This window comes from Oncorhynchus clarkii, chromosome 7 (assembly GCF_045791955.1).
Source record: "Oncorhynchus clarkii lewisi isolate Uvic-CL-2024 chromosome 7, UVic_Ocla_1.0, whole genome shotgun sequence".
Taxonomy (NCBI): Eukaryota; Metazoa; Chordata; class Actinopteri; order Salmoniformes; family Salmonidae; genus Oncorhynchus; species Oncorhynchus clarkii.
In genome coordinates, this window is record NC_092153.1 from 41,880,225 (window position 1) to 41,907,750 (window position 27,526).

At 42.9% G+C, this 27,526-nt stretch overlaps 2 protein-coding genes across 5 annotated transcripts; one reads left to right on the forward strand and one right to left on the reverse strand.

Moving 5' to 3' along the window:
• The first annotated feature begins 230 nt into the window (after nucleotides 1-230).
• On the forward strand, nucleotides 231-6,225 carry LOC139413327 (solute carrier family 45 member 1). Of its 4 annotated transcripts, none has more exons than XM_071160550.1 (9): nucleotides 231-431; nucleotides 1,176-1,643; nucleotides 1,813-1,905; nucleotides 2,015-2,239; nucleotides 2,477-3,330; nucleotides 3,423-3,576; nucleotides 3,746-3,922; nucleotides 4,516-4,721; nucleotides 4,938-5,885. In XM_071160550.1, exons 2-9 carry the CDS (start codon nucleotides 1,205-1,207, stop codon nucleotides 5,208-5,210), a joined length of 2,421 nt encoding a protein of 806 aa, XP_071016651.1. In that variant the 5' UTR covers nucleotides 231-431; nucleotides 1,176-1,204; the 3' UTR covers nucleotides 5,211-5,885. The 4 variants fall into 4 exon arrangements, with proteins under 4 accessions (XP_071016651.1, XP_071016648.1, XP_071016649.1 ...); XM_071160547.1 differs by having other exon boundaries at nucleotides 359-431; nucleotides 1,166-1,643; nucleotides 4,938-5,331; XM_071160548.1 differs by lacking the exon at nucleotides 231-431 and adding an exon at nucleotides 6,054-6,225 and having other exon boundaries at nucleotides 1,077-1,643; nucleotides 4,938-5,178.
• A 1,716-nt stretch (nucleotides 6,226-7,941) lies between these two features.
• LOC139413328 (prothymosin alpha) lies at nucleotides 7,942-10,742 on the reverse strand. Its single transcript, XM_071160552.1, has 5 exons — nucleotides 10,467-10,742; nucleotides 9,630-9,716; nucleotides 9,178-9,268; nucleotides 8,970-9,055; nucleotides 7,942-8,837 (listed from the first exon to the last, which is right to left on the reverse strand). The coding sequence occupies exons 1-5, from the start codon at nucleotides 10,515-10,517 to the stop codon at nucleotides 8,769-8,771; spliced, it is 384 nt and encodes a 127-aa protein (XP_071016653.1). The 5' UTR covers nucleotides 10,518-10,742; the 3' UTR covers nucleotides 7,942-8,768.
• Nucleotides 10,743-27,526: the final 16,784 nt, after the last annotated feature.

Below are 27,526 nucleotides of genomic sequence, written 5' to 3' on the forward strand. Positions count from 1 at the left end.
ACAACACGGAAAAACACACAAAATAGCACAATTGCTTAGTAGGCCATAAAACGGCATCCATCCCCTCCAGTGCCATTCTTCCAACCTCATAGTGTGGATATATATATATATTTAACACAGTCATGTTTTTGACTGCACTGGGCCTTTAAATATGGATGACGCTAACTTAATATGTATTGGTGCTGAGGCTGCAGGTCTACCAAGAACCAAGCGCAGGGAACAGGAGGGGTGATGGTGACGTCACGGGTGAGGGACGGGAAGGGAGAGAGGGGGAAGGAAAAGGGACGGAGGATAAAGAAGGGAGATGACTGCATCTAAGGAAAAAACAAACACATTTCTCTCATCCAACGTAAATATTCTAAATCATAAATATGATTGACTTGTTTACCAACAGAGAATACTGAAATAAATGACAGAGAAACGGTGATAAGGTAATTTCTTTAACGTTTCAATTTGCACGCTCTGCCCTGTCTAAGACCATGTGTTAATTCGATTGTATAATCTTCACCTTGACTCGAGAACAAAAATGCTTTCAAGTCAACGAGCATAACGTCGATGACAATTGGAAAATAAATGATGACAAACCAGACCTATCAAGCCGTAGTCACATGCCAAGCATGTTTAAGGACGTGTGTTTCACAAATAAATAATGTGTAGCCTTGCATGTTAAAACGTATTATTTGAGACGATTTGTGCCAATGGCTTTTTCTAGCTCCTACGCATCCGATTAGCTTGTAACGTGGGCAAAATACACCCATGAAAAATCTAAACGGAAAAAGCCACGGTGAGAGACGATGATGCATACCACACTGCTGTACTAGAGCACATGGGTTTTGTGCACATCACCATCAACATGCACATTTGTTGCAGTGCGTCTTGCCCATGAGGAGTATAGTGCCATCATAGGCTGGCAGTGGCCTTACCGCCGGTTACCTTGGTGTCTACTATTCCTCTCCTGTTTTACAGTACTAGCCATATGAGCAGATGTTACCTTGAGTGTCCTCTAAAAGTAGCTTGCCAAGCTACTAATACTTTATGGATGTAATTACTGCAATTCTGTTATTGATTTGCCTCCTTACATCTTTACAGTAAAGTCTTCCTCCTCATACAATGGTACATTTATCTTTTGAACTTTAATGTGATTGCATTTTGATCTATGAATGAGAATCTCCTAGTGTGTCCAGAGTAAACTGGGCCCAGCAGAATGATGTCATCTCCAGGAATGGGCACCCCCAGTGACCCCCTGTTGGCCAGCCCAGGAGGGAGGTCATCAGAGAGGTCATTGGGTGCCACAAATGATGGCCTCTGGAGGAGCTCCATGCCCAAGACTGTCAGCTTCCCATCGTCTACCACACGCCTCCTGAGTCACCGTGCCAACAACTTCCAGAGACACCCGAAGCGGCGGAAGCTTATAAGACCATCCCCACCCCCCCCGCCCAACACCCCCTGCCCCCTAGATCAGCTGGACCTCAGTGAGATGCCCCCTCGCCGCACCTTCCCTGAGCTGCTCTTCAACGGCTGTGTCCTGTTTGGCATTGAGTTCAGCTACGCCATGGAGACGGCCTATGTCACCCCTGTCCTGCTACAGATGGGTCTGCCCGAAGAGTTCTACAGCCTGGTGTGGTTCATCAGTCCTATATTGGGTAATGAAGTGGCAGGGAGAGATTAAGTAGATACAGAAAGTCCTGTTTGATTAGATAAAGATAATGCATAACTGTGCTTTGAATAGTAGTTAGATTATATTGCTGTTCCCATCAGCATTGCCCATTTGAGTGCCACTAAATCCTTCTAATTTCTCCTCATGGTTTTTAGGATTCCTGGTCCAGCCTCTCCTAGGAGCTTGGAGTGATCGTTGTACATCCCGCTTTGGCCGTCGGAGACCGTTTATTTTAGCCTTGGCTATTGGTAAGGAATATTCTGTCTTGCAAGGCTCTCCCTCCTCTGGTGAAACTCTGTTCCTGTTTTTAACTAATATTGTAGTCCTGAAGTGGAGTTCTCTGTTTTAACTTTATAGGAGCTCTGCTTGGTTTGACAATGGTGCTGAATGGGCGAGACATTGGAGCTGCGGTGGCAGACACAGCAACCAATCACAAGTGGGGCATCATACTAACTATTTGTGGAGTGGTTCTGATGGACTTCTGTGCGGACTCGGCAGATAATCCCAGCCACGCCTACATGATGGACGTGTGCCTGCCAGAGGACCAGGACCGTGGCCTCAATATTCACGCACTGCTGGCAGGTTAGAGAGCACTGTATGCACTAACTACTGGTTACTAGAACGCTATACACTACTGGCTGGCTATAACACTCACCACTGGTAGGTGAGACAGTAAAATGTACATATAAAACACTTCTGACAATGTAGAGTTAAACATAACATATAAAATAAGTTTAAGATGTGATAGTGATAGCATAATCAATGTCACTGATATGATGACCAGTTCTATGATGATTATGTCCCACACACTCTATGCAGGCCTGGGTGGTGGATTCGGGTACATCGTGGGTGGAATTAACTGGGACCACACTGAGTTTGGGAGGTCAATGGGAGGTCAACTTCGAGTCATCTACATGTTCACCAGTGTCACATTAGTCATTGCCACGTGCATGACCCTCAACAGCATCCCCGAGCGGCCCCTGCCAAAGACACAGCCTCAGAAGAACTCTAAAAACTCTCTAAAGAGCCCCATCCTCCCTCTGCCTCCTTCTCCCCCCGTCCCTCCGGGGGCAAGCCTGGGATTGGAGGAGGAAGAGGCAGAGGAGAGGCTTTATAGCTACCAGTTCTCTGAACCCTGCCCCTCAAACCCTAACCCCATGGCACACTCCTGTAGTGCCAATGCACGCCTCTGTGCCGGCCTCACCAGCCCCATCTCCCCCCTCAGCCCCCTTACTCCTAAATATGGCAGCTTTATCAGTCGGGATAACTCTCTCACTGGCATCAATGAGTTCGCCTCATCCCTGGGAACCTCCTATATAGACAGTGTGCTCATCGACTGCTACACCGGACAGCCATCTCCACAGCCCCTTGACCAGGACACTGCAGCCCGACCACTGCCTACAGGTGACACCCCACCTCCCCAGGGATCACAACCTGGAACTGGGTCACAGTCTGGAGCACTAACCGTGGCTGGGACAGCAGCCCTGGCTGGGGCAGGATCCCAGGCCGGGGCTCAGGCCGGGGAGGCTCAGATGGAGGCAGGGTCCCATCGAGGTTCGTCCGCTGGTATCCTGAAGCGCCCTCAGAGCCTTGCGCTTGTGGAGGAGCCAATGGTGATCCAGAGTGAAGGGCTGGAAAATGGCCGCAGAAGAACCGTGACCTTCAGTCAGCAGGTCAGCCTGGAGTTTAATTCCTCTGATTAGTTTAACAAATCATCATGTTGAGATAATTCATGTTTCTGATTCTTCTTCCTCCTGTAATAAAGGTGGCAAACATTCTGCTGAATGGGGTGCGCTATGAGAGTGACCTGAGTGAAAATGTGGAGACAGCAGATTCACAGATGTCAATGAGGCTACTGTGTATCGCCATCTACAGGATGCCTCCGTCACTGCGCAGCCTATGCACTAACCATTTCTTGGGTGAGAGTCTTGTCACTCATGTGCTTGTGTTTTATTGTCTGTACGCCCACTAAGGTTAAAATCATCAGTGATGATGTCACCGCAACCTATCTGTACTCCAGTGGAAGCTGTGTGAGTATGTCTATGTAAACATGAGCCATCTGCCACCCTGTCTTGATCCTTCCTATAGGTTGGCTGTCTTTTGAGGGCATGCTGCTGTTCTACACTGACTTCATGGGGGAGGTAGTGTTTGAGGGAGACCCCAGAGCACCCCATGACTCTGAGGCCTACCAACGCTACAATGCTGGGGTCAGCATGGGCTGCTGGGGCATGTGCATCTATGCATTCAGTGCTGCCTTTTACTCAGGTGAGTCCTACACACACACACCAGTACACTCATAAACAAAAAAAGAAAAACACACATTTTTAAATATTTTATTTGAATCCACAAATCACATTACTTTCAAGAAGGATTCAAACATTTCAAAGGTCTTTGTATGCATGGAGACTTAAGGATACAGAAAACACCCTGTTTTCCAAACAGCTACGCTGCCTATTACAGCTGAAAAATAACCATACCTAGCCAGTTACTTTGCTTAAGTCTTAGGTAGGCCTGCAAAATGGAGGCCAAGTACTGTGAGCCTATATACATTGCAGAGACTGCCAAATATCAGTGATACTAACTGTCCGAGGCCACTGTCCGTGGCCAGTGGGACCTTATGGACTGACGGAGGAAGGAGGAAGGCTCTGGCTAACTGCCGCATCGTCACTGTTGAGCATGTTCAGCGGATTATTCAGTCTGGTAGCAAGTGTAAATCCACTCAACATTCCACACTCACAAAAACACAGAAATAGAACACACACCTCACACAACAGCCATCATTTAGATTCTTTATCAGATATAGTTGTTTTACAGGCTTTCCCCTTCTGTTATCTTCCTCTCCTTGTTTCTATTCATAGCCATACTGGAGAAGCTGGAGGAGCGTTTTTCCCTCCGCTCTCTCTATTTCTTTGCCTACCTGGCGTTTGGCCTTGGCACGGGCCTTGCTACACTCTCCACCAACCTCTATGTGGTGCTGTCGCTCTGTGTCACCTACGGGGTGCTCTTCTCCTCTCTGTGCACACTGCCTTACTCTCTGCTGTGTGAATACTACCAGAGCCCACAGGTTAGTGAATATGAATGGGTATACACTGAATACAACACATAAATGTGAACATATTATATAATGTTCTGAATTGGGTTTTTGTGAAAGTATTTTATACAGTATTGGTCAAGTGTTTTGATATAGCACAGTACTGTGTCTTTAGATGTATTTGTAAAAATGTGTTTGTTGTATGATTGATACTGTGAACACTTTTACATGTGCCATCTCTCTCCGTAGTTCTGTGGCTCGTCAGAGGAAGGGACCAGGAGAGGGATGGGGGTGGACATCTCTCTGCTCAGCTGCCAGTACTTCCTAGCTCAGATCATAGTCTCCGTGGCGATGGGACCTCTGACCTCGCTGGTGGGCGGGGCCCAGGGAGTGATGTACTTTTCTAGCGCGATGTCATTCGTGGGCTGTCTGTACTCCTCCCTCTGCGTGGTGTACCACCTGCCCCCCCCTGAGGGTGAGCCTTCCGAAAGTGAGGCCCAGCCACTACTGGTGCACATTTAGACCCCCCCCCCTTGTCTCACACTGCACTACACACTATCACACTGCAGTCTTCTGTCACAACGCACACCGCGTATAGCCTACACACTCTGTGTCTCTCTGCAAAGCACATACAGTACTGTACTCTCTCGCACTACTTAGCATAGCTCCTCTTAGAGCTTAGACTGACAGAGGCCACCGTTCTGCGGTGTCAGTGTGTTATAGTGTGTCCATGTATTTCTCTCCCATAATTTCCACTAAAAAGCGGCACTTATGTTAATTTTGTGCGTGCCTAAATAATTACGGCCCTACAGCTCCTATTCCCCAGGACATCAGGAAAAAATGTAAACAATCTTTGAAGGGGTTAATTGTTTTGGCCTCGCCTAATATATGCATGCGCTGTAGCCTCAATGCCCTGCATCTTCTGTTTTGGTCTGATGTCCGAGGGAATGTCTACCTGCCTGTTTCTCTGTCAGCACACTATCATCCCACTGTGGGCAGGCTTAGGGACTGTCTGAATGTGTCACCAATGACCTTTTGCTTGAAGCCCTGAATTCATGTAAGCACAGTAGCATATCTACAGTACATTTACACACACATGCAAGCCATAGGACCACCCTCACTCAATGTAGTTTGTACTATGTGAACAATAAAGAGCCAAACTGTGCCTCTGAGGTTTTACATCTTTCACACAAGGCACTCAGATTATTATGGTCATTATTTATTACCATTTTGACTTGACACTCACTAATGCGTTTACAAACATACACAGAGATGGACCCTTTACTAAGCCATGGACATCACTCTGTCCTGTCACCTTGCTCCTGGCGTGACTGTTGTAATGACAGTGATTCTTGTCATTACCAGGAAGAGAAGTTGAAACTGGGGTGTGATTCGGCATTCCATCGGAAACCGAACAAAAAAGAAGAACAACAAATCTGTTGTTTTGGTGGCGAGAAAGAATTCAGGAAGATGCATGTGAACTATACTTAAGATGGCGCTGGACAACTTTGAGAGGGAAGACTTTTGGGTTCATATTTGCCAACAGCAAGTGCTTATTTTCACCGCTAAGGCGCATGCTTTAGTTAAGGTTTAGGCTTGTTTCACCACACGACCCAAACTGGCTCACTGGTGACCCTCTCACATTTGGGTTAGTTATCCAGTCTCATCACACGCTGCTGCATTTATTCACTCAATTCATTTGATTATAAACAGCTCAAATAACATTTCATGTAATCAGCCAATTATAAAACATTGGTGAAATCATAATTACTTTTCAATTACTTTTCAATTGAGAAAATCTATGACAGGCTAAAAAAACTTGCTCGGCATTGCTTACCTTGAACATCACTTAGTTGACACCGAGACTGTTTCTGAATTTTTTTTTTAATGAATTGTTATCAATAACTCATGCCTGCGTTCAGCTTCATTTGTAAGTTTCACTAAAATGCCCACCACCGTGAAACACCCCACTGTCATGAGTCATCTAGAGCTGATGCCTCAGCGGAATGTTGATCAGGGTCTACCACTAAAGCCTCCATAACAGACTGAACACGTGCCATGATGATGTCATGTTTCTGACTGGTTTCTTTTGAGAAAACAGCAACTGTATGGATCATCATGCTGTTGCAACTTGCTTCAATTCAACACAACATTTCTAGTATTTTACAATAGTGTTTTCTGATGTTCTTCATCCTTAATTCCAATATTAACTGTATTACTGTAACAGCTACTTTAGGGTTGAGTTCAATTAAAATGATAATTTTTACTTTTTGGGCTATTGTCCTTTTTTATTAAGCTCACTATCATAGAACTTCACACATCTTAGAGGTCTCCTCTATGTAGATAATTATGCATATGTGTACTTTAGGCTTAATTTCCTTTTAAAATATTGGTATTAGATTTACAGCTATGTAATCTTCATAACTGGTCATTATCAGAAAACCTCTATCCACATGGGGGTTCTATCAAATAAAAACGATTCTCAAAAATCAATTCTACCCTGAATTGACCTACAGTACCAGTTTACACCACTAGATGGGTCTAAACTGCAACACGTCAGGACTTCAATTGATTGACGTGTAGTGTAGTTCCATGGAGAAAAAAGAGAAGCCAAAATCGAGATGACAAGAATAACCCCTTTCCCAGTTACAAAATCATCTTGGGAATTACTCCCATCCATATTCAGTCTTATGCCTTAAGTCAACTGGCATCAGATACTTTACATGGCTAGGACTGTTTTAACTGAAAGCATCCCTTATTTCATTGTTAACACTAGTGTTAGGCACAATTGTAATTTGGTGTTAACAAGTGTAAAGCATCTTACATGGCAATTCCACCACTAACCTCATTTTCATTATCTCCAGCACAATACCAGTGTCTACATGTGTTTAACAGAGCATTTCTGTTTTGTAGAAAAAAAGTTACAAAATTCGACCCGATGATATCAAGTTAAAGCAATGATTTTTAAAACCCTGAGATTCGTAGTGACGTGGGGAGCAAGAAAATATCCTCTCTATGGCTAGAAACTCGTGGCAGGGTTTGACATTAAATTTTTTTACTTTGAAATCTACCCTGTGATGTCACAGAGAAGCGCTTTTTAGGACCTTAACCGCAGACCATGGAAAAGTACCGTTTACAGATATGTAGACACTAGTATGGCACTGGAGATCAAGAATAAGAGGTTGAAAAGTGTCAGAATTGCCCTTTAAACAGAGGTGAAATATCCAGCATATGCAAAAACAAAACACCATGGTTAAAAAGACAAGACTGACTTATTTAATCATCAACAACCAGAATATACAAAGCAGTGGCTGAAGCAATCATGAAATATAACTGCACTAGAAGAGAAGGAACACTAGGTTGGGAATGTTGTTCTGATAAAGACCATTGTAGACAATTTGAGTCAACCAGACAAAAAATAACTGAAAATAAAACAGAAAAACAGTATCTTGGGTACAAACTTGTTTTAAAATGCATACAAAACATATGACCAACGCCTTAAGAATTAACAGGGGGTAATTAACATTGCAGAAGCCAGACCCCTAAACAGGATCAAGCCATCTTTGATCACGGAGGTGTTCTTTTATTTGTGCCATTGTTGTGTTAACAGATCAGTCAGACAAAGGATTAACTACTAGCAGCAGCACTAAACAAAAGGTATTAAAAAAGCCTGAACTAATAATGCTAACAATAGTCCATTGGCCCCTGCTTAAAACTTATCTTTGGTCTTTAGTGAGTCTGAGGTCACCTTGAAAATGTGGAGAAGGGTGCAGCTGCCTGCCTGAATCAACTGGTCAGCAGTAACAACGTAGAGAATGTGCTTAACTCATACAGACACAAACTAACATACTGATAAAATAGCATGGATCCTATTTGCACAAGTTTTTTTTTTTGCGTAAGAAACCAATAAATAACATCTTATAAAAAAAGGGAGGAGGCCACTATGTTTAAGGACTCCAGTGCAATGTAATATCTTGGGGGCAAACAAAATCTGTAAAACATACATAAAGCACAAGCTCTACAAGGTGAAGTTGACAACGTCATGTAGACAGAGCTGCGGAAGAGTACAGGCGGAGTGTTCTAGGCCTCCACTTCAGCTTCCTTTGAGTCATCGTTTTCTGTTTTCTGTTTTTTTGTTTCCCCTTGTTCCTGAGGGCAAACATAAACATTTTTTAAGTGAGGAGAGAACTTAGTGGCCAGATATAAAACAGTAATAAAGATGGCTCAACTTTTACTGAGACTATTGTATATTGACGGTTTTAAAATCGGACAAAACTGTACCTCCTCCTCAGCTGGGCGCTTCACAGGGTGGTCAACCTCCTCATCAGCAGCTTCTTCTGCATCTTCTTCTGCATCCTCTCCCTCTCCTGTAATCACATTCATATATGAAGTAAAAACATGGGTTTCAAGCACCTCACATGTATAAAATAACCATTAAACATTCATTTTTTTTATCCAGCTGTTAGTCCAAAGAGGGACATGAATTTACCATCCTCTTCAACCTCTGGAGTTACTTCAGAATGAATTGCACCATTTGTCTTCTCCTTTGCACCATTTGTCTCCTCTGCACCATTTGTGTGCTAGAGGGAAGGAATCAAATTTCACATAAATGTGGGTTAATTGTATGCATGAGTGATAAGGAATTTCTTTCAGAAAAGTATTCTGAAAAAGTTAACCCAAGAGTACCAGCCAACACGCTTCAGAGTTAAAACAGGGCACATGTTGCAGTTTATACATAATTCCCCCTGAGAATAAGGAAAGGGAATGCAATGACGTCCAACACATGTCTTAAGAAACATTTGTGCCATTTCACAAAATAAACAAAGAGTAGTGAGTGGGGGTGGGGTAGTTGGGGCTGAGTCTGGAGACACCTGTATAATGATTGCGCCAAGACAAAAGGCCATGAGGCTCCCAAGGAAATAAACTTCGGCATCAACTCACTGTTTCATTGCCAGGTGCGTCCCCACTGCCGTTCTCCTTCTTCTCCACCATCACCTCCTCGGCAACCTCTTTCTTCTCTTTAAGCTCCTAAAAATATGTTATTCTTGGTTGTCTCATTGACACAACTGAAGCATGTCCACCACGATGTGGCCATATACTCGTCGCCATCTTTAATTCGGATGGTTAACATTGTAGTAACCTTTCTACATATCTCCAGTATTTACTAGCGGCGCATGCCCGACCACTGCCAAAGTGCACACAACGGAAGGCATCGGGAACTAGCATCGCTGTTCCCTACGAGAAAGATAAGCGTGCACACTCCTCTCGCACTGTGAAAGATTAACGTTATCCCTTCCCGCCATCGCGCAACAGTGTAGCTCGAGCGCATTCAATTTGAGGTGCTTTTTAGCTAACGTTTACTAACTAGTAATAACTTAAACTTGCTACAGTAGCCACATTGCAAATGTAACGATAAAACTAGCCCTTTGGGAAAGTTAGCCACAGGCCAAGTCGCCAATAGTTGAAGTTAAATGTCACGTGCTGAAGTACAGTGAAAGTCTTTTCTTGCAAAATCAAAACAACGCAGTAATCAATGTAGTACTACTAATGGAGCTAGCGAAGTTATTGAACAGGTTAAATAACTAACTAAATGTTTGAGAAGTACATACTATGTTTCAGCCATTGACAGTAACTAACATTAATGTTAGCTAGCTACTTGGTTATTATTACACGGCTGGCTACTGTAGCTTGCTATTACAGATCAAGTTAGCTAGCTGGTGTTCATGCAGGCTTAGCTGAAGAGTAAAGTTGTTAGCTAGTCAAATTAATCAAACTCACCTTTGCTGAAATCTCGGTGGTTGTGGTCGTCTCTACTGCGGTATCAGCCATAGCTAGTTTAATTTAAGGGTATAATATGCTTCCGAAATAAATACTTAGTTTGATGTTTATGGCAGTGATATAAGCCTGTTTCAATGACACGCTGAGGAGAGAGTTATGAACACCAGCGACATCTGTTAGGCTCAACTGTAGTCCATTAGTTAGAATGGAGACGGTCGATCTAAAACGTAATTGGACAATCTAAAGTAACAAACACGCTAAAGCGGTTCTTATTGGACAGATTGTTGTCAATCTTCCGAATTTGAGCCCGATTATCAAGCTCCTCCCAGCTGTCCTTCTCCTAATTGGTTGAAAATGTAAAGCGTGCAGTCTGATGTAAAGCATAAAGAAAGTGTTCATGTGATAACATTAAATTATTTAAATTGAAAGTATTTTAGGGATATTAACATTGTTATTTTCTCTCATGAATTACATTTGACATATTAATGGTGTTTAATGTAAGCAATAGCCTATTCTAAGAACGTGCTTGAAGTGCGCATTGATGAATGCAGTTCCTTTGTGTGACTGCAAGCATTCCCTACATTCAAAAACAACAATCTTTTTTATCATTAATGCTGTTGCCAATTGTAGTTCTTTCTTGTCTTGATTTTGACATATTTGTATTCAAAACAAGTTGTCCTTGAGCCCTGGTAGAGACTCTAATCCCTTTGTTTTCAGTGCCTAAGTATCAAATTACAGCACAAAGATGATATGATGTGAAACCATTTACTAACTAAACCACACCTCTTGCCTCGGTTAGACTTCTCTATTTTAAACATGAAGGTCAGGAACACAGTGCCTCGTATGAAAAAAATGAGAAGGAGGCTTTTGTATTTGAATACAATAGCGAGCCTACATAAGCCTATTACAAGCAAGCCAGTAAGCTACCTACACTTATTCGCTGTGTCTGTGACTGTCTGTGTAATATGAAATATCTGAACTGTAAAGCACAAATGGTGATCCATGTGAATGTTAACCATTGCAATTCTTGGGCCAGAGTAATAATTGGGAAACAAGCAGCATGTCTAGTCAAATGCATTTAGAAAGCCCTTCTTACATCAGCTGATATCTCAAAGTGCTTTACAGGAACCCAGCCTAAAACCCCAAACAGCAAGCAATGCAGGTGTAGAAGCACGGTGGCTAGGAAAGACTCACTAGAAAGGCCAGAAACTAGGAAGAAACCTAGAAAGGAACCAGGCTATGAGGGGTGGCCAGTCCTCTTCTGGCTGTGCCAGGTGGAGATTATAACAGAACATGGCCAAGATGTTCAAATGTTCATAAATGACCAGCAGGGTCATCTATGAATGATGGGAATCATGGGATCAACTAGGCCTATGTGTTCTTTTCTGAGTTGTTTCGAAACATGTTTCATAAAACTTCTGATTCTGTGTCCCACCAATACTTTATCCATGTTCAGTAACTTTATGAAACATAACGCAATGGACTACAGGCTGAGAGCTGGTTAGAAATCATTGGTCTGTTTGGGGCCACGTATTCTATGGCAGGAAAGTCCACATGCAGTACAATGTCTTTGGTCGTAGGGTCAGCAATTAAGGTGTGGCCGTCTGATTTGAGTCTGACAGACAATGACGGCAGGAAGGAGAATGGGGTGTGAGGGGAGGAGAGTAGGGTGGTCTCCTTTTTTTGTGAATCTGGAGAAACTTTGCTCGGCACATTGGATTACTGCACTTGTATGGACCGTTGGCCACTTCTCTCACTTAACGCTACCAAAGCCTCGGAAGTCATTAAAAAAAAGTATGCCTAAATGTTTCCTTCACAGATTTGATGTCATGTCCAACATAGATTGTGTCCCATGGCCATGATTGTACAGTATGTCTCTCATCGTTTTGTGGTTCATATTGTACATACAGTGGGGCAAAAAAGTATTTAGTCAGCCACCAATTGTGCAAGTTCTCCCACTTAAAAAGATGAGAGAGGCCTGTCATTTTCATCATAGGTACACTTCAACTATGACAGACAAAATGAGAAAAAAAAATCCAGAAAATCACATTGTAGGATTTTTTATGAATTTATTTGCAAATTATGGTGGAAAATAAGTATTTGGTCAATAACAAAAGTTTATCTCAATACTTTGTTATATACCCTTTGTTGGCAATGACAGAGGTCAAACGTTTTCTGTAAGTCTTCACAAGGTTTTCACACACTGTTGCTGGTATTTTGGCCCATTCCTCCATGCAGATCTCCTCTAGAGCAGTGATGTTTTGGGGCTGTTGCTGGGCAACACAGACTTTCAACTCCCTCCAAAGATTTTCTATGGGGTTGAGATCTGGAGACTGGCTAGGCCACTCCAGGTCCTTGAAATGCTTCTTACGAAGCCACTCCTTCGTTGCCCGGGCGGTGTTTTTGGGATCATTGTCATGCTGAAAGACCCAGCCACGTTTCATCTTCAATGCCCTTGCTGATGGAAGGAGGTTTTCACTCAAAATCTCACCATACATGGCCCCATTCATTCTTTCCTTTACACGGATCAGTCGTCCTGGTCCCTTTGCAGAAAAACAGCCCCAAAGCATGATGTTTCCACCCCCATGCTTCACAGTAGGTATGGTGTTCTTTGGATGCAACTCAGCATTCTTTGTCCTCCAAATACGACGAGTTGAGTTTTTACCAAAAAGTTATATTTTTGGTTTCATCTGACCATATGACATTCTCCCAATCTTCTTCTGGATCATCCAAATGCTCTCTAGCAAACTTCAGACGGGCCTGAACATGTACTGGCTTAAGCAGGGGGACACGTCTGGCACTGCAGGATTTGAGTCCCTGGCGGCGTAGTGTGTTACTGATGGTAGGCTTTGTTACTTTGGTCCCAGCTCTCTGCAGGTCATTCACTAGGTCCCCCTCACTTTGGTTCTGGGATTTTTGCTCACCGTTCTTGTGATCATTTTGACCCTACGGGGTGAGATCTTGCGTGGAGCCCCAGATCGAGGGAGATTATCAGTGGTGTTGTATGTCTTCCATTTCCTAATAATTGCTCCCACAGTTGATTTCTTCAAACCAAGCTGCTTACCTATTGTAGATTCAGTCTTCCCAGCCTGGTGCAGGTCTACAATTTTGTTTCTGGTGTCCTTTGACAGCTCTTTGGTCTTGGCCATAGTGGAGTTTGGAGTGTGACTGTTTGAGGTTGTGGACAGGTGTCTTTTATACTGATAACAAGTTCAAACAGGTGCCATTAATACAGGTAACGAGTGGAGGACAGAGGAGCCTCTTAAAGAAGAAGTTACAGGTCTGTGAGAGCCAGAAATCTTGCTTGTTTGTAGGTGACCAAATACTTATTTTCCACCATAATTTGCAAATAAATTCATTAAAAATCCTACTATGTGATTTTCTGGATTTTTTTTCTCATTTTGTCTGTCATAGTTGAAGTGTACCTATGATGAAAATTACAGGCCTCTCTCATCTTTTTAAGTGGGAGAACTTGCACAATTGGTGGCTGACTAAATACTTTTTTGCCCCACTGTACGTTTAAAGTTTATTCCTTATAACACCTGGATGCTTTTATAAATATAATTAGATAATTGAGTGTGGCATTGGTGAGCCCTCACACAGTCATCATTTGGTCTAAGGTTGGGGCAGGACCATCACATGTTGTAGTTTTCTCTATGCCTGTGTATTTGCACGCACACTCAAACGCACACACACACACGCGCTTACACACAGATGCAGGCATCACACACACACCACGCCAAGCCACTTTGGAGTCTTTTGTTTATGGCCACCGTTTCGTTTAGCTTGTTGTGTGGGGGCTATTGTATTGCAAATGGAGCTACACTGAGCATCTGTTCCAGTATAATGCAGACTCACTCACTGTGGAATATTATCTTGTCAATCTCCTCAACCCAGACCCAGACATACAATCAATGCTCAAATACGATAACTCCAGTTTTGCCTCTGATATGATACATGTATGTCATTAGTATCACGGTATTAAGAACCGTTTTCATTATTCTTACTATTATGAAATGAGACTTTTAATTTGTCCCCCACTAAGAGGGCGGGGTGAGCACCTGCTCCAGAGTATTAGAAAGTGGTACTGCATATCACACCTGATTCCTCTCTCCTGGGTAATTTAAGGTGAGCCCTTCTGCTCTGTTTCTCACTCATCTCACGGTTTAAACCTCAGGGCGCGACATATGGCACATCACGTGCCCAGAGCCATCCCACTGAACACGCTTAACTGAGCTCAAGGTGATTAAATCAAATCAAAGTTTATTTGTCACTTGCGCCGAATACAACAGGTGTAGACCGTACAGTGAAATGCTTACTTACAGGCTCTAACCAACAGCGCAAAAAAAAGGTATAAGGGGAACAATAGGTAAGTAAAGAAATAAAAACAACAGAAAAAGACAGTGAAAAATAACAGTAGCGAGGCCATATACAGTAGCGAGGCTACAACAGTAGTGAGGCTACATACAGGCACCGGTTAGTCGGGCTGATTCAGGAAGTATGTACAGGCCACCAAAAACGGGGATCACCTGAACATGGTGCTGTAACAGCTTGTGTCGCAGCTCGGTAGGGGCCACTGGGCAGAATATTTTCATTTGCTTCTCTCCAGGTGCTCACTAGAGACGTCAGAAATCACCAAGATTGATAACAAAGCCCTCTTGGAGGTCCTAGATGGATAGCGTTTTTGTTACATGAGCTTTTGACTCCGCCTGGCCAACATTTACTGATGTATATGAATATCCTTCTTTGGCATTAGGCTGAGACAACCTTTAAAAGGATAGAACAGTGACAAGAGAGAGAATTTATGAGATGATTTGCATTATTTTTGCTGATATTGCTCATCTTCCATATCCATAGCTTGGATATTTCTACTCTCGGGGTTGAAATTATTGGGACTCATGCATGTGCACCCTTTATATATGAAGAATATCAAAACAAGTGTTAAATGAAGGCCCAGACTTTATTTTCAGGGCACCCTCAAGAGTAATACCCTGGCTGGCTGGTTTGGTTATATTATGTTCACCAAAATACAGAAGCTTTATTTGAGGAAGCCTCAGAGAGCTCATTCAGTCATTAATCCCAGATTTGACTCAAATGTAATTATAACCGGTGGAAAACAGCTATAATTACATGGCGAGATCAAAGGGCTGTGTCAGTGTCATAGTGGGTTATCTCAGTCCATGGGAGTTTGTGTCTGGGAATCTTGTTTTTTTCGTGGGGAAGAGGACAACTATTGTGTCCATCATAAAAATAAACTTTAACTGGTAAATACTTACACTAATAGTTTAATCAAATACTTCCCAATATTTCCTGGTCATTAATGGCACTAAATCAATAGACGACAGCAAAGGAAATGCATTCAATGAAGGCTGACATAGTGTATATATAGGCCTACAGTTACGGTAGTCCTTTTATTTTGGAAATGAAGACCACGTGGAGACCACAGAGCACTGAAACAGACATCTGCAATCTAATGATCCCAGTCTTTGCGTAGTCCGGAACCAAAAGAGAAGCAGTCTAACTGCCCGAAGAAAAGCAGTCAGTCCAAGCATTACTCATTCTCTGTGACTGGAAAATGGGGGCAATCAGAGAGGGGAGTGTTTGTGAGATAATTTCCTGTCATTTTTTTCTCTCTCTCTCTCTCTTTCATATGCCTACCACCTCAACTTGTTTCCATGGATACTGGACCTCTTCCAGAAATGTCCCCCTGCTGGTCCCTTGTAGTAGGTTGCTTGAAACAGGTAGAGAAGTTCACTGAGAAAGAGTGAGTTCGAGCAAAAAGTGAAGAGAGAGTGAGAGAAATATCCTACATCTGTATGCTGTTCACGGTTGTGTGATCTATCATCTTTACCGTTTGCAGGAGAAGGTCTCAGAATCATGGGCAGTGTTCCATTTTACACTCTGACACAGTAAGAGTATTTTCCTCACAGTTGCTACACGACTTAGAAAGCCATGATGGAACATTATTTTGACTTGTGAACGGATGCGGTGCAACAGAGAGTCTCTATAACTGTCGGGGCCAGACAGAGAGAATAGAGTCTTTGTGCTCAAGAAGTTGATCTTTAGTTTTAGAATGACAGGCAAAAGTGAGTCGTTTGGCCATCAGGCATCCCCTCCACCACCACCACCACCACCACCATCACAAAACAAAGAACTTTCAACATCAGAGTTTTTTTTTGCTCATGATTGTACCCCCCCAAAATCTGAATAAACACAAGACAGAGTTACTCACAATCAATCACACCTGACAAACAGGGAGACAAAAGACCTGATCCATGGAATGTCAGTGCTTGAGGGGAGAGCAGAGCGGGGGGCATCAAAGAGCAGAGGTCAGGATTAGGAGGGGCAAGGGTCCCCATAATTAGAAGAATTGGCAGTGGCTAACTGGGCTCTATTCTTCTGAACAGTGGTGTCTTGCACGCTCTGAATGGCTTTCTCGGGGTTCCAGGCAGATCCAATAAAGAAGCAGGACAACATATAAGTTGACTGCTACACAGTGACAGAGTGTACAGAACCTCTGAAGAGTTCCTAGACAGTGGATGTGCCAGCGGGGGAGCTCAGTCTTTGCTATCAGTGCCACCAGGGGTGTTGGTCATGTACACTTTCATAAGTACATGCAACAATGAAAACACCTATGATTGCTATCGTACCTTCACCACTGTAATTGGTCTTGCATTATGTATTCTCTGTATCCTTACAGACTGTGGACTTACAAAGCCACATGGCCGGCTACCTCCTGGAATGTGGCCCCTTGGCCCCAACCCGGAGGTGTCCGGCTCATTTTAAGGTGACAGGAACATTGAAGCATGTAATCATTGATTTAATCTCTCGTTTTGTCAAATTAGCATTAAAGGAGAGAGGACTGAAATGAAAAGGACTGGGTGGAAAGGTTTGCAAAATGGATGCCACCTTTTATTTCTGCTAGTACCAAAATAGTGGAGTTTGTGAAGAGACTGAAAAGGGACAGAGTGTAAAGGAGAGAGGAAAAAGTACTGAATGGATGAGCAAGTGGAGAAAAAAAAACATTTTACTTCAACCCGATAGGCCAACCTGCTGAGCGCTATTTTAAGAATTCTTATTGTACTCTATTCTTGGTGTTATCTCCTGCTTTCCCAAGTGCAAACATCTGTGGCAGGTAGAAAGAATAGCCTAGAGATAAGGTGAGCTCTATAGAGAGATTGTGGTAGAGAAAAAGGTTAATGGCAGCCCACCCCAGTAGCAGAGTCGAAGTAAGGAGAACAGGGAATGACTCCATGTGCCCTGTGTTTGTACAACACCACCTTATTCCATCTCAAGCCCCACCCACACTCCTGCCTTGCCAGGAAAGTGGAAATTTCCACTAATTCAGTTTCTCCAACTTCCTCTAGGTTTCCCGCCTTCATTCTACCTTATCCATACTGCAACTATTGGTCTGTGTAATGCCTGCTCAGAGGCATCTCATTGGTGGACCCCCCTCACTACCCTTTTCCTCCGAACCTACATTCATAAGTCATGCCTTAAGTGTTTTTTTGTTATGTAACAAAACAACATGAAACACCTTGTCCACATCAAAGGGACAGCAGTGGAGGTGGAAGGATTTAAAGTTCCTTGGCGTAAACATCACAGACAAACTGAATTTATTTTATTTCACCTTTATTTAACCAGGTAGGCCAGTTGACAACAAGTTCTCATTAACAACTGCGGCCTGGCCAAGATAAAGCAAAGCAGTGCGACACAAACAACAACACAGAGTTACACCTGGAATAAACAAACGTACAGTCAACAACACAATAGAAAAAAAGTCTATATACAGTGTGTGCATATGGCGTGAGGAGGTAAGGCAATAAATAGGGCATAGTAGCGAAGTAATTACAATTTAGCAAATTAACACTGGAGTTATAGATGTGCAGATGATGATGTGCAAGTAGAAATACTGGTGTGCAAAAGAGCAGAAAAGTAAATGAAACAATAAGGGGATGAGGTAGGCAGATTGGATGGGCTATTTACAGATGGGCTGTGTACAGCTGCAGCGAACGGTAAGCTGCTTAGATAGCTATGCTTGAAGTTAGTGAGGGAGATATAAGTCTCCAATGGTCCACATGTCTCAAATGGTCCACTCACACAGACAGTGTGGTGAAGAAGGCACAACAGTGCCTCTTCAACATCAGGGCGGAAGAATTTTGCCTTGTTACCCAAAACCCTGACAAAGTTTTACAGATGCACAATCGAAAGCATCTTGTCGGACTATATCACCGCCTGGTACGGCAACTGCACAGCACGCAACCCAAGGCTCTCCAGAGGGTGGTGCGGTCTGCACAACTTATCACTGTGGGGCAAACTACCTGCCCTCCATGACACCTATAGCAGGAAGGCCTTCACAGGAAGGCCAGAAAGATCATCAAGGACAACAACCACCCGAGCCACTGCCTGTTCACACCGCAACCATCCAGAAGGCGAGGTCAGTACAGGTGCATCAAAGCTGGGACAGAGAGACTGAAAAACAGCTTCTATCTCAAGGCCATCAGACTGCTAAACATCAACTACCTCAGAGAGGCTGCTGCCTACATTGAGACCCAATCACTGGCCACTATAATAAATGGAACACTAGTCACTTAAACAATGCCACTTTGAAAAATGGCACTTTAATAATGTTTACATATCTTACATTACTCACATGCATATACTGTATTTTATACCATGTATTGCACCTTGCATATGCCGCTCGGCCATCGCTCATCCATATACTTACAGTGCCTTGCGAAAGTATTCGGCCCCCTTGAACTTTGCGACCTTCTGCCACATTTCAGGCTTCAAACATAAAGATATAAAACTGTATTTTTTTGTGAAGAATCAACAACAAGTGGGACACAATCATGAAGTGGAACGACATTTATTGGATATTTCAAACTTTTTTAACAAATCAAAAATTGAAAAATTGGGCGTGCAAAATTATTCAGCCCCTTTACTTTCAGTGCAGCAAACTCTCTCCAGAAGTTCAGTGAGGATCTCTGAATGATCCAATGTTGACTTAAATGACTAATGATGATAAATACAATCAAACTGTGTGTAATCAAGTCTCCGTATAAATGCACCTGCACTGTGATAGTCTCAGAGGTCCGTTAAAAGCGCAGAGAGCATCATGAAGAACAAGGAACACACCAGGCAGGTCCGAGATACTGTTGTGAAGAAGTTTAAAGCCGGATTTGGATACAAAAAGATTTCCCAAGCTTTAAACATCCCAAGGAGCACTGTGCAAGCGATAATATTGAAATGGAAGGAGTATCAGACCACTGCAAATCTACCAAGACCTGGCCGTCCCTCTAAACTTTCAGCTCATACAAGGAGAAGACTGATCAGAGATGCAGCCAAGAGGCCCATGATCACTCTGGATGAACTGCAGAGATCTACAGCTGAGGTGGGATACTCTGTCCATAGGACAACAATCAGTTGTATATTGCACAAATCTGGCCTTTATGGAAGAGTGGCAAGAAGAAAGCCATTTCTTAAAGATATCCATAAAAAGTGTTGTTTAAAGTTTGCCACAAGCCACCTGGGAGACACACCAAACATGTGGAAGAAGGTGCTCTGGTCAGATTAAACCAAAATGTAACTTTTTGGCAACAATGCAAAACGTTATGTTTGGCGTAAAAGCAACACAGCTGAACACACCATCCCCACTGTCAAACATGGTGGTGGCAGCATCATGGTTTGGGCCTGCTTTTCTTCAGCAGGGACAGGGAAGATGGTTAAAATTGATGGGAAGATGGATGGAGCCAAATACAGGACCATTCTGGAAGAAAACCTGATGGAGTCTGCAAAAGACCTGAGACTGTGACGGAGATTTGTCTTCCAACAAGACAATGATCCAAAACATAAAGCAAAATCTACAATGGAATGGTTCAAAAATAAACATATCCAGGTGTTAGAATGGCCAAGTCAAAGTCCAGACCTGAATCCAATCGAGAATCTGTGGAAAGAACTGAAAACTGCTGTTCACAAATGCTCTCCATCCAACCTCACTGAGCTCGAGCTGTTTTGCAAGGAGGAATGGGAAAAAAATTCAGTCTCTCGATGTGCAAAACTGATACCCCAAGCGACTTACAGCTGTAATCGCAGCAAAAAGGTGGCGCTACAAAGTATTAACTTAAGGGGGCTGAATAATTTTGCACGCCCAATTTTTCAGTTTTTGATTTGTTAAAAAAGTTTGAAATATCCAATAAATGTCGTTCCACTTCATGATTGTGTCCCACTTGTTGTTGATTCTTCACAAAAAAATACAGTTTTATATCTTTATGTTTGAAGCCTGAAATGTGGCAAAAGGTCGCAAAGTTCAAGGGGGCCGAATACTTTCGCAAGGCACTGTATATGTACATATTCTCATTCACCCCTTTAGATTTGTGTGTATTAGGTAGTTGTTGGGGAATTGTTAGATTACTTGTTAGGTACAGTATTACTGCACTGTCGGAACTAGAAGCACAAGCATTTCGCTACACTCGCATTAACATACATGTGTATGTGACCAATAACATTTGATTTGAATTTTGCTCTCAAATGTAATATTTTATTTTTCTCTGAACAGATTTGACCACACACACTTGGACTAGGTGCAAAACGCCATTACCCGTGGGGTCAGTCAGCATCGCTGTTGAACTTAGAATCCGTGGCTAATGGCTCAATAACGGTGGCTCTGACCAATGATGAGGCAGGGCTGTTGTGGGATGACAGAACAGATGATACATTTACATTTCCTTCTCCAGATTAGACATTTTGCCTCCAATTTATACTAAACAAAAATATAAACACAACATGCTACAATTTCAAAGATTTTACTGAGTTACATTTCACATAAGGAAATCAGTCAATTTAAATAAATGAATTAGTCCCTAATCTATGGATTTCACATGACTGGGAACATAAACTCAGCAAAAAAATGTACTTCCCTTTTTCAGGACCCTGTCTTTCAAAGATAGTTCGTAGAAATCAAAATAACTTCACAGATCTTCATTGTAAAGGGTTTAAACACTGTTTCCCATGCTTGTTCAATGAACCATAAACAATTAATGAACACGCACCTGTGGAACGGTCATTAAGACACTAACAGCTTACAGACAGTAGTCAATTAAGGTCACAGTTATGAAAACTTAGGACACGGACTCTGACTCTTCTACTGACTCTGAAAAACACCATAAACAAAGATGCCCAGGGTCCCTGCTCATCTGTGTGAACGTGCATTAGGCATGCTGCAAGGAGGTATGAGGACTGCAGATGTGGTCAGGGCAATACATTGCAATGTCTGTACTGGGAGACTTCTAAGACAGCGCTACAGGGAGACAGGACGAACAGCTGAATGTCCTCGCAATGGCAGACCACGTGTAACAACACCTGCAGAGGATCGGTGCATCCGAACATCACACCTGTGGGACAGGTACAGGATGGCAACAACAACTGCCCTTGGTGGAAGAGCTAAGTAACATCTCACAGCAAGAACTGGCAAATCTGGTGCAGTCCATGAGGAGGAGATGCACTGCAGAACTTAATGCAGCTGGTGGCCACACCAGATACTGACTGTTACTTTTGATTTTTACCCCCCCTTTGTTCAGGGACACGTTATTCCATTTCTGTTAGTCACATGTCTGTGGAACTTGATCAGTTTGTCTCAGTTGTTGAATCCTATGTTCGTATAAATATTTACACGTTAAGTTTGCTGAAAATAAACGCAGTTGACAGTGAGAGGATGTTTTTTTTTTTGTTGCTGAGTTTAGATATCTGTTGGTCACAGATACCTTAAAAATAAAAGATAGGCCTCCTGGGTGGTGTAGTGGTCTAAGGCACTGCATCGCAGATGCTTCCAGAGACTCTGGGTTCGAGCCCAGGCTCTGTCGCAGTCGGCCGCGACCGGGAGGTCCATGGGGCAACGCACAATTGGCCTAGCGTCGACCGGGTTAGGCCGGTAGGGATATCCTTGTCTCATCGCACACTAGCGGGCCGGGTGCAGCGCACGCTGGGTGTACGGTGTTTCCTTTGACACCTTGGTGCGGCTGGCTTCCGGTTTGGATGCGCGCTGTGTTAAGAAGCAGTGCGGCTTGGTTGGGTTGTGTTTTGAAGGAGAAGGACATGGCTCTCAACCTTCGTCTCTCCCGAGCCCGTTGTTGTAGCAATGAGACAAGACAGTAACTACTAACAATTGGACACCATGAAATTGGGGAGAAAAAGGGGGTAAAAAGATAGGGGTGTGGATCAGAAAACCAGTCAGTATCTGGTGTGACCACCATTTACATCATGCAGATCTCCTTCACATAGTTGTTGATTTTGTCCTATGTGAAGTTGCTGAATATTGGCGGGAACTGGAACACGCTGTTGTTCAAGTCGATCCAGAGCATCCCAAACATGTTCAAAGGATGACATGTCTGGTGAGTATGCAGGCCATGGAAGAATTTGAACATTTTGAGCTTCTGTGTACAGATCCTTGCCACTGCCACGCCTGCTCCCTCCCTCCGGCGCTCGACATCGCCTGTCCACTAACCACCTGGCCTGGCAACCCACATTGCGCACACCTGGCAACCATTATTGCGCACACCTGCTCCCATCGTTAAGCACACCCAGACTTCATCACCACCCTGACTACTCTCCCTTCTTATAGCCCTCACCAACCTCAGTCATCAGGCAGTATTGGTTCTGTTTTCATGTCAGACGTGTCTCTTGTTTTGTAACGCTCTAGGGGCATTATTAAACTAATCATCTGTACCTGCTTCCTGACTCCCTGCTTCTTCATTAAAGTGACATGGGGCAGTGCATTATCATGCTGAAACATGAGGTAATGGCGGAGGATGAATGGCATGGCAATGTATCTCTGTGCAATTGTGTTGTCCGTAGCTTATGCCTGCTCATACCATAACCCCACCATGGGGCACTCTGTTCACAACGTTGACATCAGCAAACCGCTCGCCCACACAACGCCATACACGTAGTCTGCAGTTGTGAGGCCGGTTGGACGTACTGAATTTAAAAAAAAAAAATGATGTTGATGGCTTATGGTAGAGAAATTAACATTCAATTCTCTGGCAACAGCTCTTGTGGACATTCCTGCAGTCAACATGCCAATTGCACACTCCCTTAACTTGAGACATCTGTGGCATTATGTTGTGTGACAAAACTGCACATTTTAAAGTGGCCTTTTATTGTCCCCAGCACAAGGTGCACCTGTGATCAAGCTGTTTAATCAGCTTCTTATTATGTCACACCTGTCAGGTGGATGGATTATCTTGGCATAAGCAAACATTTCTCATGAATAGGGATGTAAACAAATTTGTGTGCAACATTATAGAGAAATAAGCCTTTTGTGCATATGGAACATTTCTGGGATCTTTTATTTCAGCTCATGAAACATGGGACCAACACTTTACATGTTGCGTTTGTATTTTCGTTCAGTGTAGATTGAACACCAATGAGACGGTGTCCAAATTGAAATGTCTCAGCTCTTCTGAAATTTGACTATCTTCTGATGTAATAGGTTGGTAATACAGATATGCTCTTCCTTTCAGTCACAACCACAACAGTTGAATTGTAGGGTGGCTACTGGCCAGATCTTTATCTGGGGGTTTATAAGGCTCCTTCCTCATCACCAAGGTAGCGAGAGACTGACATTCTGTGTATTCTCAAACATTGGTGGAGCTGTAGTTAAGGAGACGTCATAGATAAGCGAACGTTGATTGAGAAATTATGGCGTACCATTCGGAGGCCGTGAGACAGAGAAACCGAGGGAGGAGTATCCATGGGTTAATGTTAGGGCACACTGACCTCGGCCCCATAATGAAACACCAACAAAGAACCATCTGCACAGCCACCAGAGAGCAGAGACGAGGAGGGACACTTGGGGGATAGGGTGGGGGAGGGACTGATAGGAGCATAGAGACTAAGGAAGGACAGAGAATGAACCAGGGCTGGCCGAGAGATATTTGTATTTATTATGGATCCCCATTAGCTGTGGCCAAGGCAGAAGCTACTCTTCCTGGGGTATTGCAAAATAAAGGCAGTTTTACAAAAAAACATGACATTACATTTCACAGCAGATTGCACAACACATTAAGTGTGTACCCTCAGGCCATTACTCTACTGCTACATTTCTACAACACAAACTACATGTGTACATAGTGCATATGTTATTATGTGTGTGTGTATATGCGTGTGTCTGTGCCTGTGTGTGTGTGTGTGTCTCTTCACAGCCCCCGCTGTTCCATATGGTGTATTTTTATCTGTATTTAAATCTGATTTTACTGCTTGCGTGAGTTACTTGATGTGGAATAGAGTTCAATGTAGTCATGGCTCTATGTAGTACCGTGCGCCTCCCATAGTCTGTTATGGACTTGGGGACTGTGAAGAGATCTCTGGTGGCATGTCTTGTGAGGTATGCATAGGTGTCTGAGCTGTGTGCTCGTAGTTTAAACAGACAGCTCTGAGTATTCAACATTTCAATACCAATTGTAATTTTCCTAAGTCCCTCTTTAGGACTTTCCTTGTTGATAGTGCTGTTAAGAAGGCAGAGCAGCACTTTATTACAGACAGACATCCCCCATCTTAGCTACTGTGGTATCAGTATGTTTTGACCGTGACAGTTTACAATCCTGGGTTACTTCAAGCAGTTTAGTCTCCTCGACTTGCTCAATTTCCACACGATTCATTACAAGATTTAGTTGAGGTCTAGGGTTTAGTGAATGATTTGTCCCAAATATTTAGGGCAAACTTATTCTAGTGGAATGAAAGGACAATGAGGAATAAGAGAATAGATGTTTGGACCTGTAATAACAGGGAATACGGAGCCCTCGTAAAAAGCAGTGGTCCCCAGTGCACATGGTGAAATAAAGTTGGGGCTCAGGGGAATTCCGTGGTGTAAAGTACTTAAGTAGTACTTTAACGTATTTTTTACTTAAGTCGTTTTTTGGGTTATCTGTACTTTACTATTTATATTTTTGACAACTTTTAATTTTACTTCACTACATTCCTAAAGAAAATAATGCCCTTTTACTCAATACGTTTTCCGTGACACCCAAAAGTATTCGTTACATTTTTAATACTTAGCAGGACAGGAAAATTGTCAAATTCCCGCACTTACAGTATCAAGAGAACATCCATGGTCATCCCTATTGCCTCTGATCTGGCAGACTCACTAAACACAAATGTTTTGTTTATAAATGATGTCTGAGTGTTGGAGTGACCCTGGCTGTCTGTAAAAAAAGAAAATGGTGGCGTCTGGTTTGCTTTATTTAAGGAATTTGAAATGATTTATACTTTTACTTTGAATACTTAAGTATATTTTAACAATTACATTTACTTCTAATACATAAGTATATTTAAAACCAAAGACTTGTACTCAAATAGTATTTTACTGGGTGACTTTCACTTGAGTCATTTTCTACTTTTACTCAAGTATGACAGTTGGGTACTTTTTCCACCAGTGGGGGATTTACATGTCTCCTCAGACTAGAACCCCCTTAGCAGCCTGTGAAATGGAGGGCCGCTGTAATTATTAATGAGCAAACTTCCTGTAAATGGCAGAATGACGCCAAGTCAACTGAAACTCAGAAGGCTGATCAAGACTAATGTTTAACCTAGCCCAGGGCCTGTTCTGGTTCCAGCAGACTCTGTCATCTTAACATTTCACATTTACCACAAACTGAGGGTTTTTAAGTCCACACCAGAACACAAGTATTTCAGATGTATGTCCTCTCATAGAAGGGAAAACCACTATGAAAGAGAGCATAATAACATTGCTTGCTTTTTAATTTAGAACTACTGAAAAGTGATGACTATCATGACTTTAATGCAAGTGTACTGACAATAGTAGCACTGCTGATAATGATATAACGTTGTATAATCATATTAAACAGAAATCTGTGTAAATCACACAGTCAATTACAAAATATCTACAGGTAAAGGATCTAGATTACTTAGCATCCACTGCCCGGTAGCCTGTTTTTTTGCCCAGCTGAAAGCAAAAGTAAACTGCTAGTGTTGCCGCTTAGTGGTGGACTGCCTTTATGCCAAGTTTAGGACTAGGCACAACATTCACCCCCCAAAATACACAAAGCCTGGAAAACTGACCCTTTAAAGTGAGAATAAAACCTAAAACAGAACATGAATAAAATGGTATCTGAAGGTAGAGGTTCAATCAACGGATTTGAAAAATAACAGCACAGCCTGATTGGTTGGAGACTCTTGGTCTGCTGGTTGCCTAGCAGCACATATTGGTGGGTGAATTGGAGGGGAATGGGGGGAGGGCTCTGGGCTCTTTAGTCATGTTCCAGAGCAGCAGGCAGACTAGGGAAATACCTGGCACAATTCCCAAAAAGACATTCTGAAAAGGAGAGAGAGAGAAAAGGGAATTAGGGTGAGAGTCTTAACCGGTGCAGATCACGGAGTTGTTGCAAATAAATTATATTTCTGGTTTGTGTGAAGGGAGGTGATTTATCGTAGCAATAAAAATCCATTGCCCTCTCTTGTGCTTAGAAGCTGATAACATGCCATATAAAAAGTGAATCCTACCAGGGGAGAGGGTAAATATGTTGTCGTACATACACATATCTAAACGGATTTGGAAAGGATTGACGAACTGCATGCAAGTATTACGTAAAATAAATTAAGTGTCGTTTTGACTCGACCTACAGTGACGAGAGCCAAAAGAGAGAGTGAAGGCAAAAACACAGGAAAAAAATAATACAAAACAGGACATTGACTGTAACTGATAAGGACATAGAGGAGGTGAGATAGAAATGGCAAAAATGAACAGGAAACAGGCCAGTTTGGAAAGCTCAGATAAGAGAGCGAGAGCGAGAGAGACAGAGAGTGTTCATGTAGATGCAGGTCTGGCAAGTGTGGGTGTAAAATGTCTCTCAGCAAGTTTCCACTAGCTGCTCTTATGCTTTGTCTGAGACTACTCGCAATATTTCATGTGAAGCAAAATAGGGATAAGAATAGGGGCTCAAATCAGAGTAGACGGCAAAAAGGATAGTGGGGGCAGAAGGTGGAGGAGTGAATGGAAAGAGCATGGGAGTAATAAGAGAAGGAAAATGGGGAGGAAATAAGAA

Excerpts from the sequence above, each read along its gene's own strand:
- LOC139413327 (XM_071160550.1), top strand. The coding sequence starts at position 1,205 with ATGATGTCATCTCCAGGAATGGGCACCCCCAGTGACCCCCTGTTGGCC. Across the intron at positions 1,906-2,014 it reads TATTTTAGCCTTGGCTATTG|GAGCTCTGCTTGGTTTGACA; the intron begins GTAAGGAATATT and ends TTAACTTTATAG. Across the intron at positions 3,923-4,515 it reads CAGTGCTGCCTTTTACTCAG|CCATACTGGAGAAGCTGGAG; the intron begins GTGAGTCCTACA and ends TTCTATTCATAG.
- LOC139413328 (XM_071160552.1), bottom strand. The coding sequence starts at position 10,517 with ATGGCTGATACCGCAGTAGAGACGACCACAACCACCGAGATTTCAGCA. Across the intron at positions 9,717-10,466 it reads CCACCGAGATTTCAGCAAAG|GAGCTTAAAGAGAAGAAAGA; the intron begins GTGAGTTTGATT and ends ACATATTTTTAG. Across the intron at positions 9,269-9,629 it reads ACGCACCTGGCAATGAAACA|CACACAAATGGTGCAGAGGA; the intron begins GTGAGTTGATGC and ends CCTTCCCTCTAG.